Source organism: Anneissia japonica, unplaced genomic scaffold (assembly GCF_011630105.1).
Source record: "Anneissia japonica isolate Jap-2015-1 unplaced genomic scaffold, ASM1163010v1 scaffold287606_len166773_cov115, whole genome shotgun sequence".
NCBI lineage: Eukaryota > Metazoa > Echinodermata > Crinoidea > Comatulida > Comatulidae > Anneissia > Anneissia japonica.
The window spans coordinates 15099-33034 of record NW_022734863.1 but is presented as its reverse complement, the minus strand read 5'-3'; the positions used below and the strand labels follow the sequence as shown (position 1 = coordinate 33034).

The 17936-nt window shown below is 32.1% G+C and overlaps 1 protein-coding gene across 1 annotated transcript in view; it reads left to right on the top strand.

Moving 5' to 3' along the window:
* The window catches only part of LOC117116510 (MAM and LDL-receptor class A domain-containing protein 2-like), a 47602-nt gene that overhangs the window by 29099 nt on the left and 567 nt on the right, over positions 1–17936 (top strand). Inside the window, exons 10-21 of the mRNA XM_033260572.1 lie at positions 2304–2408; positions 2754–2900; positions 3062–3406; positions 5155–5188; positions 5586–5656; positions 6568–6714; positions 6855–7202; positions 10390–10536; positions 12088–12435; positions 14745–14993; positions 15711–15813; positions 17684–17923. Coding sequence (XP_033116463.1) covers positions 2304–2408; positions 2754–2900; positions 3062–3406; positions 5155–5188; positions 5586–5656; positions 6568–6714; positions 6855–7202; positions 10390–10536; positions 12088–12435; positions 14745–14993; positions 15711–15813; positions 17684–17923 — 2284 coding nt within the window. The remainder of the gene's footprint in view (positions 1–2303; positions 2409–2753; positions 2901–3061; positions 3407–5154; positions 5189–5585; positions 5657–6567; positions 6715–6854; positions 7203–10389; positions 10537–12087; positions 12436–14744; positions 14994–15710; positions 15814–17683; positions 17924–17936) is intronic.

The following is a 17936-nucleotide window of genomic DNA, read 5'->3' as shown; positions in this document are numbered from 1 at the left end:
GTAATGTGAAGCGCTTAGAGGCATTGTGCATGAAGCGCTATATAAGAGCGACATATTATTATTATTATTATTAATAGAATGAATATTAAAAAATTAATGTCAACATCAGTTCTAAATTTCAGTTTGCAACTTCTTCATCTATTATTTATTTTACAATGATCTCAGAAAAGATCAAGACTTAACTGATGTTAACTGGAGCACAGTGTCTTGTCTACAATATTGTCGGGCGCATAGAGACCTCGTTTATTTGCGCTATAAATGTTATTATTATTATTATTATTATTATTATTTTTAATATTATTATTATTATTTGAAAAATAGCTCTTCTGTGTTGGTGTTCGAATGTAATAAAAGTTTAAACTTTTGATAACAACAAAAAAAACAAATATCACGGTTTATGTGAGTAAAATTTTAAATGTTTTTTTTTTTTTTATTATTGAAATTCTTGAAAATTTATGATAGGATTATTGTACTTTGGTTTCCATTAACTGTTTTAACCAATGCAATTACAATAAGTTAATTAATTTTGTCTTGGGATTTTTGTTTCAGCACAAAACCAATGTGATTTTGAGGATCCACACATCTGTTACTTTGTACAAGATGAAAATGATGATTTGGATTGGATAAGAACATCTGGATCAACATACATATATGATGCTGGTCCTGCATATGACCACACCTACGGAACATTACAAGGTATTAAAAAGCTGACATGAATTTAAATTTCTAAATAAAATTTGTAAATTCTTAATGAAAATATTTCTAAAACTAAAAACGAAATAAAATAAGATAAACGAAAAAGAGATAGAACAACAATATCTCTTAAACCAAAACATTTATTTCATCATTTGCCTATAGGTTCCTACATGTACGTCGAAGATTCATATGGGCGATACAACAAAAAAGCTCGTCTTTGGACAACATCGTATCCTGCAACAAATGGCACATGCATCAAGTGGTTTTACCACATGTACGGGGAAACTGTGAACACATTGAACACATTGAATGTGTACATAGTCAATACAGAAAGTACTGTTGGTGCACCTGCGTGGGTAAATAGCAACAATCAAGGAAACTTCTGGCGACTTGGAAAGCTGTCAGTTGAAACAAAGAGTGCCTTCCAGATAGTGTTTGAAGGAATTGTAGGAAGTGTTTATTACAGTGATATTGCTTTAGATGACGTCAGGATCATTGATGGGGCATGTTTGAGAAACGGTAAAATACACTTTAATAAATATTATTTTCGCCACTAGCCCTTTCGTCTCTCTGCTTTCACCACCCACGCCCTATAATAACAGTCTGTGAAAAATAAGGGGGTAACTTAAATAAGTAATTTTAATATATATCCCCCACAGACTTTCTTACAAATGACTGAAACACTCGCACAGAGTGCAGCTGTAGAAAAGCTAGGAAAGCTATAGTCTCAACTTTAAAATTAAGGGGAATCATTGCTGTAAAAATGGCTTTCCTCACACTCAAAGATCATAAATATCACCAGCAAAGCTTGTGAACTCATCCAATACTGCAGATAAACAACAAACTTCAAAAAAGTATCTAGGTGTAGTGCGATAAACTCATACACAAAAAACATCACTACGTCATATTATAAAAGAGTAGAAAATAAGGCAGCACCCACAAAATTAACAACGCAACCAAATCAATTGTTACAAAGCTTGAAATTGGAACCCAATAGAAACCAGCATTGATGACGAAAGCTTTCATAACATTCAAAGACCATTACGAAAACATTTTACATAAACCAAACTGTAGACTCTTAAAACCCATCAAAAATCATAGGCAAGACCGAATAAACCATGACCGGCTCACAAAAACACAATAAACAAATGGAAAAACACCATTTCTGTCACTGAACACATCCAGCACAAACCAAAAAGTCCATCTCTTTTCAAATTTGTGCAACTCTAATTATCTATCACAAATATTGTTAACGGACGATATCTAGTAGGCACGAAAGCACACCGGAATCTCTGAAGACAAAGCAGATATTATTTACTCAACATTGACTTAGAAAAATTCAAACGACATGTTTAACATTACTGTAGGATGTTACGGCGGGGATAAAATATGTTAATATGTCGTATCCTTTTTTCTCTAATTACTTACCCTAAAACTTGGAAAAACCAATATCTGTTTTTGAATAATTGCACTTATCATTTCGGAGTCTCTACCCTACTTAGACGTTGAACTTTCTAGTAGTAAATGCGTACCTTGTAGGATGGTATGGCATAATATAAATGTATGGGTCGTGTGCGTTCAACTTTATATTCAATTTCTAATTGAAGAAACTTGCGATATTGACTGCTTGAACGGCGGAGTCTGTGTCTCGGATTACGGAATCGAGAACTGTCAGTGTATGCCTGGTTTTCTTGGACCAACTTGCAATATATGTAAGTTTTTACAGCGATAATTAATGTGCATTACGTATTGAGCTAAATATAATAATAATAAACCTAATGTGCAGAACATGGATAAAAATGTATACAACATGACCAGTTTCTGAAAAGATTGTAAATATTATGCATAAGTGTAGGCTAATAGAATGAAAAATATTTAAAAAATAATGTCAACATCAGTACTAAGTTTCAGTTTGCAACTGAGATAATGTATATATCTCTTCTACATCTATTATTTATTTTACTATAATGATCTCAGATCACTTTGGTTTCCAGTAACTGTTTTAACAAATGCAATTACAATCAGTTAATTAATTTTGCTTGGGATTTGTGTTTTAGCACAATACCAATGTGATTTCGAAGATCCACATATCTGTTACTTTGAACAAGATAAATATGATGATTTTGATTGGAGAAGAAAATCTGGATCAACATACACATTAAATACTGGCCCTACATATGACCACACCTACGGAACATTACAAGGTATTAAAAAGCTGACATAAATTTAAATTTCCTAAATGAAATTGTAAATTCTTAATGAAAATATTTCTAAAACTACAAACGAAATAAATAAAATAAACTACAAAGAGGTAGAACAACAATAACTCTTAAACTAAAACATTTATTTTATCATTTGCCTACAGGTTCCTATATGTACATCACATATTCGGGATACAACAACAAAAAAGCTCGTCTTTGGACATTGTCATATCCCGCAACAAACGGCACATGCGTCAAGTGGTTTTACCACATGTACGGAGCCACAGTGAACACATTGAATGTGTACATAGTCAATACAGAAGGTACCATTGGTGCACCTGCGTGGACAAATAGAAACAATCAAGGAAACATTTGGCGACTTGGAAAACTGTCAGTTGAAACAAAGACTTCCTTCCAGATAGTGTTTGAAGGAATTACAGGAAGTGGTAATACAGGAGATATTGCTTTAGACGACGTCAGGATCATCGATGGGGCATGTTTGAGAAACAGTAAAATACACTTTAATAAATATTATTTTCGCCACTAGCCCTTTCGTCTCTGCTTTCACCACATACGCCCTATAATAACAGTCTGTGAAAAATAAGGGGGTAACTTAAATAAGTAATTTTAATATATATCCCCCACGGACTTTCTTACAAATGACTGAAACACTCACACAGAGTGCAGCTTTAGAAAAGCTAGGAAAGCTTTTAGTCTCAACTTTAAAATTAAGGGGAAACATTGCTGTAAAAATGGCTTTCCTCACACTCAAAGATCATAAATATCATCAGCAAAGCATGAGAACTCATCCAATACTGCAGATAAACAACAATTTTCTAAAAGTGAACTCATCCAATACTGCAGATAAACAACAAACTTCTAAAAGTAACTAGGTTTAGTGCGATAAACTCATACACAAAAACATCACTACGTCATATTATTAAAGAAGAGAAATTAGGGCATCACCCACAAAATTAACAACGCAACCAAATCAATTGTTACAAAGCTTGAAATTGGAACCAAATAGAAACCTGCATTGATGACGAAAGCTTTCATAACATTCAAAGACCATTACGAAAACTTTTTACATAAACCAAACTGTGGACTCTTTAAGAAACCCATCAAAAATCATAGGCAAGACCAAATAAACGATGACCGGCTCACAAAAACACAATAAACAAATAGAAAAACACCATTTCTGTCACTGAATGATTTAAACCCATCCAGCACAAACCAAAAAGTCCATCTCTTTTCAAATTTGTGGAACTCTAATTATCTATCACAAATATTGTTAACGGACGATATCTAGTAGGCACGAAAGCACACCGGAATCTCTGAAGACAAAGCAGATATTATTTACTCAACATTGACTTAGAAAAATTCAAACGACATGTTTAACATTACTGTAGGATGTTACGACGGGGATAAAATATGTTAATATGTCGGATACTTTGTTCTCTAATTACTTACCCTAAAACTTGGAAAAACCAATATGTTTTTGAATAATTGCACTTATCATTTCGGAGTCTCTACCCTACTTAGATGTTGAACTTTCTAGTAGTAAATGAGTACCTTGTTGTAGGATGGTATGGCACAAGATAAATCTATGGGTCGTGTGCGTTCAAGCAGCAATGACAGGAATACTCTCCAGGGAGCAGAAAAGTTGCACAATGTGCGGATGTGCTACTTCAGTATCCAGTAACCAGGGAAATAAATATACTTCCCCGAAATCTTTAATGCACTTCTCATCCTTCATTTTTATGATGTTTAGCGTTTGGCTGCTTCATGCTTTGAGTGTTGTAATTTCTTATAGTTGGTATAGGCATGGTATAGCAGGTATATGCTATATAAATATATATTATTTCTACGTATGTACATTATATTATGTTCCTTGATTTCTCAACTGTATTTAATAGTCATCATATCATGCGTTATATAATTTAAACATATAATTATAGAATTACTATTATATTCCTACATTAATTTTCTATTCCACAATTGTTTAAATTATATAGGACCTTATATAAATCTCACTGTATTTTATTTCCTGTTTAATTTCAGTATTGTGTACTGTAGTTTAGTCACTAGCAATTAAGTCTTTGTATTAAGCTGGCTCAAAAGCACGCTAATATTCTATCGCTTACATATTCAATGTATAACAATAATAATTTTATACAATTAGTATTGTGATGGGCGATGAGGTTATTTTAATACGAACAATGTATGTCACTAATTAATATTCAGTTTCTAATTGAAGAAACTTGCGATATTGACTGCTTGATAGGAACAGAGTATGTCTCTAATTAATATGCAATTTCTAATTGAAGAAACTTGCGTTATTGATTGCTTGAACGGCGGAGTCTGTGTCTCGGATTACGGAAACTGTCAGTGTATGCCTGGTTTTGTTGGACCAACGTGCAATATATGTAAGTTTTTACAGCGATAATTAATGTGCATTACGTATTGAGCTAAATATAATAATAATAAACCTAATGTGCAGAACATGGTTAAAAATGTATACAACATGTTCAGTTTCTGAAAAGATTGTAAATATTATGCATAAATGTAGGCTAATAGAATGAATATTGAAAAATTAATGTCAACATCAGTACTAAGTTTCAGTTTGCAACTGAGATAATGTATATATCTCTTCTACATCTATTATTTATTTTACTATAATGATCTCAGCAAAGATCAAGACTTAACTGATGCTAACTGGAGCATAGTACATAAACACAGATCTCCAGTTACCGGTGATGGTATAACCCCATACTTCGGTTTGGGTGCTTCTAGGTGTTTATTGATTTTTTTTTTTGTCTTTTTTATTGTTTCTTTTCTACAAAATTGTCGGGCGAATAGAGACCTCGTTTATTTGCGCTATAAATGTTGTTATTATTATTATTATTATTATTATTATTATTATTCGAAAAATAGCTCATCTGTGTTGGTGTTCGAATGTAATAAAAGTTTAAACTTTTGATCACAAACAAATTTCATGGTAAGGAAATTTGTGTTGTGATCGAAAGTTTAAACTTTTATTATTATTGTTAATATTATTATTATTAATATTATTATTTTTATTATTATTATTAAACGAAAAATAGTTTAGAGACAAAACATTCGGAAAGGAAATTTATTATCTAACCATTTTAAGTTTACATAAGTAATCTTGCATTATTCAATGACATGTTTCATTGACCTTACAATCTTTGGCTATGTCCTGTAAAAAATGGAAAAATAATAATATTATTGTAGTCAGAAAAGAAGGTATTAAAAGTAAAATGGAATTAAAAATAAAATGTAATTGAAATTGTAAATCCTTAAGGTATTTGAGTGTTGTCTTTAGTTCAAATGAGAAATTGCAGTAACCAGTAATACAATTTTTAAGAAACTAATTAAGTAATGTAAAATTTAAAGTTTTAAAACAAAAATGTTTTTGGTAATTTATACCATTAACATTATGAAACAATGTGTTGTGGATACCGGTTTGACTTTATGTGAGTAAAATTTGGAATGTGTTTTTTTATTTTTTTATTGAAATTCTTGAAAATTTATGATAAGATGTTTTCCTAACAAAGTTACGGATTATTGTACTTTGGTTTCCAGTAACTGTTTTAACAAATACAATTACATTCAGTCAATTAATTTTGTCTTGGGATTTGTGTTTTAGCACAATACCAATGTGATTTCGAAGATCCACACATCTGTTACTTTGAACAAGATAAATATGATGATTTTGATTGGAGAAGAAGATCTGGATCAACATACACATTAAGTACTGGCCCTACGTATGACCACACCTACGGAACATCACAAGGTATTAAAAAGCTGACATGAATTTAAATTTCCTAAATGAAATTGTAAGTTCTTAATGAAAATATTTCTAAAACTACAAACGAAATAAATAAAATAAACTACAAAGAGATAGAACAATATTATTTTATCATTTGCCTACAGGTTCCTACATGTACATCGAAACTTCATATCAGCGATACAACCAAACCGCTCGTCTTTGGACATTGTCATATCCTGCAACAAACGGCACATGCATCAAGTGGTTTTACCACATGTACGGGGCCACAGTGAACACATTGAATGTGTACCTAGTTAATGCAGAAGGTACCGTTGGTGCACCTGCGTGGACAAATAGAAACAATCAAGGAAACATTTGGCGACTTGGAAAGCTGTCAGTTGAAACAAAGAGTGCCTTCCAGATAGTGTTTGAAGGAATTGTAGGAAGTAGTAATACAGGAGATATTGCTTTAGACGACGTCAGGATCATCGATGGGGCATGTTTGAGAAACGGTAAAATACACTTTCATAAATATTATTTTTGCCACTAACCCTTTTGTCTCTGCTTTCACCACATACACCCTATAATAACAGTCTGTGAAAAATAATGGGGGTAACTTAAATAAGTAATTTTAATATATATACACAGACTTTTAAAAAAAAGACTGAAATGCTCACACAGATTGGAGCTGTAGAAAAGCTAGGAAAGCTTATAGTCTCAACTTCAAAAGCATGGGAAACATTGCTGCAAAAAAAAAGGCGTTCCTCATGCTCAAAGATCGTAAATATCACAAGCAAAGCAAATGAACTCATTCAACACTGCTGATAAACAACAAACTTCTAAAATGTAACTGGGTTTGGTGCGATAAACTCATACACGAAAACATCACTACGTCATATAAAAGAAAATAAAAGAAGGCAGCACCCACAAAATTAACGCAACCAAATCAATTACTACAAAGCTTGAAATTGGAACCAAATAGAAACCATTGATAAAGAAAGCTTTCATAACATTCAAAGACCATAACGATAACTTTTTACAAAAACCAAACTGTAGACTCTTAAACCCATCAAAAATCACAGGCAAAACTATTCTCGACTGGATAAACCATGACCTGCTCATAAAAACACAAATATACAAATGGAAAAATGCCATTTCTGTCACTGAATGATTTAAACCCATCCAGCACAAACCAAGAAGTCTATCTCTTTTAACATGGTGGAATTCTAATTGTCTATCACAAATATTGTTAACAGACGATATCTAGTACGAACTAAAGCACACCGAAATCTCTGAAGACAAAGCAGATATTATTATTTACTCAACATCGACTAAGAAAAATTCAGACGACATGTTTGACATTACTGTGGGAAGTTACGGTGGGGATAAAATATGTTAATATATCGGATCCTTTTTTTTTTTCTAATTACTTACCCTAAAACTTGGCAAAACCAATTGTGTTTTTGAATAATTGCACTTAACATTTCGGAGTCTATACCCTACTTATAGGCATTGAACTTTCTAGTAGTGAGTACCTTGTAGGATGGTATGGCATATAAATGTATGGTAGTGCGTGTTCAAGCAGCAATGACCAGGGATACTCCCCAGGGAGCAGAAAAAGTTGCACACTGTGCAGATCTGCCAATTCAGTATCCAGTAACCCAGGAAATAATGGTCAATGGTCAATGGTCGTATATTTATATAGCGCCTTCCACAGAAAACCGTCTCAAGGCGCTTTTGAAGCCACAATAAACAAAGACAAAAGAACGCGAAGGGGGAGTACATTAGGTTTATTTATAGACCTTGCCGATCTCGGACACCAGTCTTTGATCCAACTTACTTAGCCGTGGGCTCAGCTAATTCTGTAAGTTTTCGAGCATCTTAAAGTATTGTGTTTTACCGTATATAATACTAAGCTATTGTGTTTCCTATTCTCTGTGCTTTGCATGTAACAATATGTATATGTATAGATATATGTATAATGTATGTGTGTGTATATATATATATATATACACATATATATATACACACACATATATACACATATATATATATATATATATATATAGATATTGTATATAGCCTTCATACGCAACAATTCACTATGAATAAAGTATCTAATTATATATGCTATATAAATATATATTATTTCTACGTATGGACATTATATTACGTTTCATGATTTCTAAACTGTATTTAATAGTCATCATATCATGCGTTATACAATTTAAACACATACATATAGAACTACAGTACTATTATATTCCTACATCAGTTTCTATTCCACAATTGTTTAAATTATATAGGACCTTATAATTCTGACTGTATTTTATTTCCTGTTTAATTATTTTTAATATTCTATTGCTTACATAATCAATGTATATCAATCAATGTATTATAAAGACAAATGCGATTTTCATAATAATTTTATACAATTAGTATTGTGATGAGCGATGAGGTTATTCTAATACGAACAAAGTATTTCACTATATTAATATTCAATTTCTAATTGAAAAAACATGCGATATTGAATGCTTGAACGGCGGCGTCTGTGTCTCGGATTACGGAATCGAGAACTATCAGTGCATGTCTGGTTTTTTTGGACCAACTTACAATATATGTAAGTTTTTACAGCGATAAATGTGCATTACATATTGAGCTAAATATAATACTAAACCTAGTGTGCAGAACATGGTTAAAAATGTATACAACATGATCAGTTTCTGAAAAGATTGTAAATATTATGCATAAATGTAGGCTAATAGAATGAATATTAAAAAATTAATGTCAACATCAGTACTAATCACTATCAGTACTAAGTTTCAGTTTGCAACTGAGATAATGTATATATCTCTTCTTCATCCATTATTTATTTTACTAATGATCCAAGAAAAAATGAAGACTTAACCGATGCTAACTGGAGTACATAAACACAGATCTCCAGATGCAAATGGTATAACCCCATACTTCGGTTTGGGTGCTAGCTAGGTGTTTATTGATTTTTTTTTTCTTTTTTTATTGTTTCTTTTCTACAATATTGTTGGGCACATAGACACCTTGTTTATTTATGCTATAAAAATTTATTATTATTATTATTATTTATTATTATTATTATTATTAAACGAAAAATAGTATAGAGACAACATTTGAAAAGGGGATTTGTTATCTAACCATTTTAACTTTACATAAGTAATCTTGCATTATTCAATGACATGGTTCATTGACCTTAAAAGCTTTGGCTATGTGCTGTAAAAAAATGGAAAAGATATTAATATTATTGTAGCGAGAAAAGAAGGTATTTAAATATACAGTAATGGAATTAAAAATAAAGTGTAATTGAAATTGTAAATCTTTAAGGTATTTAGGTGTCATCTTTAGTTCAAACAAGAAAATGAATGAACCAATAATACAATTTTTAAGAAGCTAATTAAGTAATGTAATATTTAAAGATTCAAAACAAAAACGTTTTTGGTAATATACCATTAACATTATGGAACAATGTGTTGTGTTTGACTTTATGCGAGTGAAATTTGAAATGTGTATTTTTTTTAAATTATTGAAATTCTTGCAAATTTATGATGATAAGATGTTTTTCTAACAAAGTTACGAATTATTGTACTTGTACTGGTTTCCAGTAACTGTTTTAACCAATGCAATTACAATCAGTTAATTAATTTTGTCTTGGGATTTTTGTTTCAGCACAAAACCAATGTGATTTCGAAGATCCATACATCTGTTACTTTGAACAAGATGAATATGATGATTTTGATTGGATAAGAACATCTGGATCAACACCCACATATGGTACTGGCCCTGCGTATGACCACACATACGGAACATCAGAAGGTAACACAAAGTTCATATTTTTCATTTAGTTTTGACCTAGGAAAACCTTTGCTAAAAAGTTACACTTTCTCCATCAAAAGGCTTCTTCTATGAATGGAATGACCTGTTCGAAGCACGAACTCCTGTAGATTAAACCCAGTACCGTTACGATTTTTAATCGTACGGGAAATCCACTCACGATGCATTATAGGCCATTTGGCCAACATAGAACTCGGGTGCTAGACTGTGACCTTCAGGCATTTTCCCATTCAAAATCTATACCCTACCACTAACAAATATTTTCCTATTTCTCAAACCTAACTACTATGCTATATTAAACCAAACTACTGTCTTATTTCTTACTATCATATATTATGTACACATAAATAAATTCTAATATTATAATATTTTTAATTAATTTATCAAGTAATTTACCAGTAGATAATGAATTAATAAATAAATTCTAATATTTTAATATTTTTAATTAATTTATCAAGTATTTTAGATAATGAATTATTAAATAAGCGATTAAAAAACAAAATTATTTTTATACATTAAAAATTCACGTAGGCCTAATTTTCAAACGTTTCAATAAGTAGATGTTGATGGATATGCGTACATCGATACACAACAATGCGTAAAAATACAGAACAAAATTATACGCGTTATCTACACGCGTAAATTTTTCAAACAGACGGAAAAGAACGTTCATCATCATAGCATAACAAACAACAAAACCACATACACATAACAGCGATGCACTAGACATGATTATGTTCATACGATCATAATGTACATTTATACGTACTTTTCCAGGTAAGACGTTTGTTTTCTAAACAATAATTATTCTTTATTTCATATAAAGAGATTTTGGAAATCACTTAAGGTCCAATTTGATTTCGAATTATGAAAAGTGTAGGCTGCGGCACCGAGACCTCTGACGATTATTGACCAAAATTGTTTACAAAAACGTAATGCAATAATAGCATATTGACTACTATTCTATATTTTCGGAAATATTTCAGCCGCTCCAAATCTCTTTCCTATTCTTCCTTCTTCCTTTATTTTTTCACAATTTTACGTTTTATGGAAAACACTCACATGTTATAGTCACTCGTTTAGGCCTAGACCTCGACTATGTCTATTATATTATTTAAAATATACAATTTTAATTGATAAGATTATTTTTTACATGAACTAATAATTCATACTTAAACAATACATTAATTTTAAATGTATATATAAATGACATAACAAATAACTAACAATAATTAAACGTGTACATAGTATCTATCACTACTACTAGGCCTAGTAGTACAATAACAAGATTAATATTTTACTATCTTATAATCAATTTTATATAGCCGGAGTTAGTTTCGACCTAGGCAAACCTTTGCTAAAAAGGTACACTTTCTCCATCAAAAGGCTTCTTCTATGAATGGAATGACCTGTTCGAAGCACGAACTCCTGTAGACCAAACCCAGTACGATTTTTAATCGTACGGGAAATCCACTCACGATGTAAATCAATGTCTTTGAAAATCGAAAAATTTATTTGATCATTTGCTTACAGGTTTTTACATATACATAGAAGCTTCAGATAAAAACCTCAATGACACTGCTCGCATTTGGACTACTTTTTATCCAGCAACGAACGGCACATGCATCCAGTGGTACTACCACATGTACGGGGAAACAGTGAACACACTGAATGTGTATATAGTCAATACAACAAGTACCGTTGGCACAATTGCGTGGACAAAAAGAAACAACCAAGGGAACCTTTGGCAACTTGGACAAATCTCAGTTGAAATAAACAGTACCTTCAAGATAATCTTTGAAGGCATTGTAGGAAGTAGTTTTTCTGGTGATATTGCTTTAGATGACATCATGATCACCGATGGAATATGTTCAACAAATGGTAAAATCACTTTCATCTTTACAACAACACTACAATAAAAATGTTGTTACCCCTTTTATCACCAGACCAGACATTTTACATCTGGCTTTTACCACCATTGCCTTTTGACACCTGCGTTTTACCATCACACACGATACCATCTAAGGTCTGATGCCACGACCCGTTTTATTTCTTAGACCGTTTCGTCTATAGATCCATTACACTTGGTTTTTTGCTGAATTCAAGCATGGTATACAAATTTCGAATGTCATGGCATTTCCAGTTATTTTTGTATCATTTATAATTTAAACCAATTATAAATAATATATGCCCTGCAAAATTTGGGGCTGAATTCAAGTATGGATATAAAAGTATGCTTAGTAACAAGGGTCAATGTCGAAAAGGTTATTTCTGGTAAATTTGGGGTAAGATTATGCCAGACAAATAGGGCCAAGGGTAAAAAATGCATTTTTCCAGTCAATTTATTAATATATATAGATTTTATTAAATTTAAACAATCTTTATAGAGGGTGACCCTTCTAGCTAGGCTTTTAATAAACTGTCGCATTAGAGAGAATATCAACGTATGGATCTTCTGAGTATTTCGATCATAATGATGATAAATTTATCAACAAAGACTGGTTATACGGGCCAACAAAACATCTGCCTTATTTTAGGGAGTGGTCTACATGGGCACTCTTTTCTATAATTTCCTGAGCCTCATTCAAGTCACAATTATGATCTTCCAAATTAATAACTTAAGATTTGTTTCGCTCTTAAATTATTATTTGGTTGAGTCACACTATCTGGGATGTCCAAATTATGGTCAGGTTTATTTTACATATTATGACAGACTTCGAAACGGGCTTGGAACATTCTTTTGCAGAGCATTTGATAGATTTCCACGTTTGACGTACGAAAACGGGTCAATATGAAATAATTTCCTATGGAGCATATTTTTTCTGGCGCGGCGCGATCATCCGCCTCTTTCACTTTATAACGTTTAGTCTTGGAACTGCATGTATAAATTCGGCATGCCTTGGACCAATGATATTCCGACATTCATTATTTTTATTTAATTGCTACAACTCTAACGTTTTCAACGTGTATTCATACAGGGGAAAGTCTGTAGTTGGTTCCGAGTTAAATCCGGTGTCCCTCAAGTCTTGGTAGTCTCTAATTCCACGGTCACAATCGCCTCTTGTATAATGTAAACTCATTAGCTGTCGCACTACACTGAGTTCGGTCATGAATATTTATAATCAACTTAAAATTCTCGGCAAGCGCGGTGCCAGTGTAGTCAGTGGCGGCGCCAGGACGGGCGCAGGGGCTTAAGGCCCCCCTCTTCGGCCAAAGCTCGTCGGACAGTTGGACCGAAAAAAAAATAGGCCTAGTTTTCCTATCCCAGCAATTTCCGGCCATAAAGCCCTAATTTTTTTATTTTTTTTAAATCTCGTTTTGGGAGGAGGGTACACCCACTCCCGGCTCTGGCTTCAGGCCCTCAGATAACTCCTTTTCGTAATTGTACAATTAATGTTTGTTTAATGCCTACAGTATTAATTTTTACTGTGTCAATTTATGGTGCAAATACACATGTAAATCGTTTATTCAATTAAATTTTGCTACAACAATGCGTTGCGGTTATTGTTGAACAAACCTAGAGCATGCAGTGCTGTGAAATATTTCCAACTCTCTTCCCAGTTCTAGCAAATTCATTAGAAAATCTGTCTATAGTTTTATTGAGAGGGAAAGAAATTGTGAGAATACATTAGTGAAGTGATCACATTCTCAAGGACAGCAGTTTGTATGTAAAATGGTTGTCCCTACTGAATACATAAACGCAAGTTTGAATTGTGTGCTTGAGAAGTGTTTGCAGTATATTAATATCTATTTATTTACTTTAATATTTTTAGTATTGTACTCTATGAACAAGTTTTTCAAATGGGAGAATGAAATGAAATGATTGAGGATTCTATGTTAGGACAGTCCTCATTTTAAATTGGGTTTCTTTCGAAAAATCAATAAAACTATCAAACATTTGTTTTGGTTTGGCCGTGTGACAATACATCGTGTCAAAATGGAGGATTTTGTGTTGATGACATCGACAGCTATATTATTCAGACAATATAGGACAATTAATTCTTCTTAGATATCAAGATTAGTCGACCGGAAATTTTTCACTTTGTCTAGTCTCTCTCTGACACTCACCTCATCAGAAGTATAATTACTCTTTTCAAGTAGTTTAGTAGTTTATGCCCATTAAAAAAGCCACCATTTTTAGAGTCTTCAAATTTTGGCCTGATCAAAATTATACATCCTTTTTCTTGCAGATAATGAGGCGCCAATAATCACATTTTGCCCATTAGATGCATATCTTTTGGCAAACAAGACAAACAATGCCGCTGTTGCAATCTGGAATCCTCCTGCTGCAACAGATAACTCAGGTGTGCCTCCATATATTACAACAAATATTCAGCGAGGGGATTTGTTAGCAATTGGAAACCACCTTGTATCAGTCACTGTTAAGGACAGTTCAGGAAACATCAACAGCTCATGTTCTTTCAACCTAAAAGTCATAGGTAATGCGTCACTTTTAAATTTTAAAAATGCATTACATAATTCTTCATGTTTGTGGTCACAAATTATCGCTTGAGGATCTACATCTTCAATAAATTCTAACTTAATGATATGTTACTTATGCTTATTGTTGTTTAAGCGTATGGTTTGTAGAACCCGGCCATGTAAGAAATGAGACATGAAATATAATAAGGTGTTTTTAATTGTTTGTAAAAATTTCTATTCAAAACGCTCTGTTGCATTCTTCACCATCAGCGTTGTTTAAGCCTGCACTTTTCATTTTATAGCAGAGAATACACTTTGTGTCCCCTCCCACCCCTAACCCATGACCAAATGCATTATGTTCTGGGTTTGCTTTTAAAATGCATGGAATCTTACGAATCCCTGGGTAAATTTGACTGGACATCGGCACTCGTTTGTATTAGGTTGTAATATGGATAATTAGAAATACAATACGAGAGTATAATACCATTAATTTAAAAAACAATGTCGTTCAAATTACAAACTCACATTATAGTGGTTTTTTTCTGAAAGCTGTATACTGTTCAGTCACTTTGTCAACTTTCTTGTTTAAAATTTCCACAATAGCAGTCTAATTATTATAACATCAGTAAAGTCACATGTAAAATAACTATGTATTACAACAACATTTTAAAACAAGTGCTTGTTTACATTATTTTTTCAAATAAATTTGTCATTTACTTTTAAATGTAATACAGGTGACGTTAATGCATCATCATCAGTACCTGACTACCTGATAGCTGTGTATATTCTCTGTGTCTTCATTTTCATGATGTCACCGTTATTTATCTTCCTCTGCAGGTAGACCCTACTCTATAATAATAATAATAATAATAATAATAATAATAATAATAATAATAATAATAATAATAATAATAATAATAATAAAAATAATAAAAATAAAAATAAAAATAAAAATAAAAAATAAATAAATAATAATAATAATAAAATTTAATGGTTACAATATGCTTTATTAAATGATTAGTTTATATTCTAATCTGCCAGTATCCTACTCACAAGAACAATATACATTTATTGGTATTTGTTTGGAGTATAAACAAATATGTATAAACCTTACCTTTTTTAATAAATTTATATCTTGAGAGTCGCCCATGATCACTGGCACCTTTCGGGGTAGTACACTGTGAGGGGTATCTGATGGTGCACTGCATTATTACTGTTGCATGATGCTCATTGGGGCATTTTCTCTTCCGTTAGGTGCCGGGGGTTCTGGGCGACCTGGTATTCTGTGTTTGTATGTTTTGTATATTTGGTGTTTTGTATACCTTTGATGCCTATGTTAACAAAATGTAATATGTAAATTGTTGTGAAAATTCTGAATAAATGTAATATATTTACTCATGTAATAACGCACATAATACCATAATTCATGACAAAAACTTATGCATGAAGGATGCACTAGAAGTAAAAAAAAGACATAGGAAACTGTGACTATTGAAGTATTATTGAGAAGGAGATCACTCGGCAACAATTCCCTTTGACGCGACAAACCGATGTGTTCCCCGCCTTTGGATCGTGCGCGGGCATATTACCTTATTAACATTTTTTCTTTTGCAACAGCTTGGCAATGACATGGCTTAATACGCTTCAACATAGCAGTTGGGCGATAAACCATTTGATTTTAACTCATTAAACATCTTTAAAATTAAATTTTTTCGGACTTTTAGTGTGTTATTATGTGCATATTTGACTAACAGATTTCACAAAACATTTCTGTTGTAATTACTTCTGTGTTCATTATAATTATATTTGTATAAAAATTGACTGGTTTGACTAAAATGCTTAGGCAGCGTGAAAATGAAAAATACTCTGATTTTGGAATGATTTTTCAAATAGTTAACCCTATTATAATCCTCAATCGTTTATTAATACATATCCGTTAAAATTAGAATTAGCGAATTTTGTCCAATTTATGAAAATTGAAGTTGAAATATACTATACTTTTAAAGGTCATGTAAATGTTCCATTCAATTTGAAACTTTTTTGGTTGAAAATATTAATATGTTTCATATTTTATGAGAGATAAATGTATCATCTTCAAAATGGAAATGATTGCGCCATGTTCAATTTTGGTATAAACTATGCCTGCTGAAATTTGATGGCGGGGAAGACATCAGACTTCCAAGCCATCGCGCAAACGCTCTTCACGCGCTGCGGTAGCTTTGATCTGTACATAGTGCTGCGTGCATGTAGATCGTGCAAGAGTGAATCTCTTTCTCAATAATACCTCCATGCTGTTACTAACTTTAGATAATATTTATTCACGAGATTTTGCTGGTAATGCATTTTAACTTCATTGGGCGACACACCTTTATTGTAAAAAAAATTACTCTGAGTTTCACGCTTTATGGCGTCGATCAACAACCAGGCCATTTAAACCAATATTTCTTGTATAGAATTTGAACAACCAAAGATTCTATGTATAAAAGACATCAATATTCTCTCCATCATTATATGAAGACAAGTTAGGATTCCCGTAGAAATAATTTGTTAATCACGATTCAGTATATGTAAAATGAAATATAATACCGTATTGTGGAATGCTATATAAATAGTTATAAGTTTTAAACTTATAAATTTAATTTGCAGGAGTAAAAATATCTAAGCTCTGTTGACATGAAATGACTTGTTTTTTGTTTTTTTAATTTAGATCACATTTTGTTAATATCAGAACGGAAGCACCAACGGAAATGAATGATTATGTAACACCAATAAATGTACCAACCTATTTGTCAACTATTATCAAACAATCTAACAGTATGGACTTGCACAGGAGTGATAATACCCCTCATGATTATGTTGAAATGCCAAATGGTGATACAGGATATGAAGTACCTCTGGCAACCAGCGGTATAAGCAATGATGTTGCACCACAATCTATGGAAACACAGTTGGGAAATAAT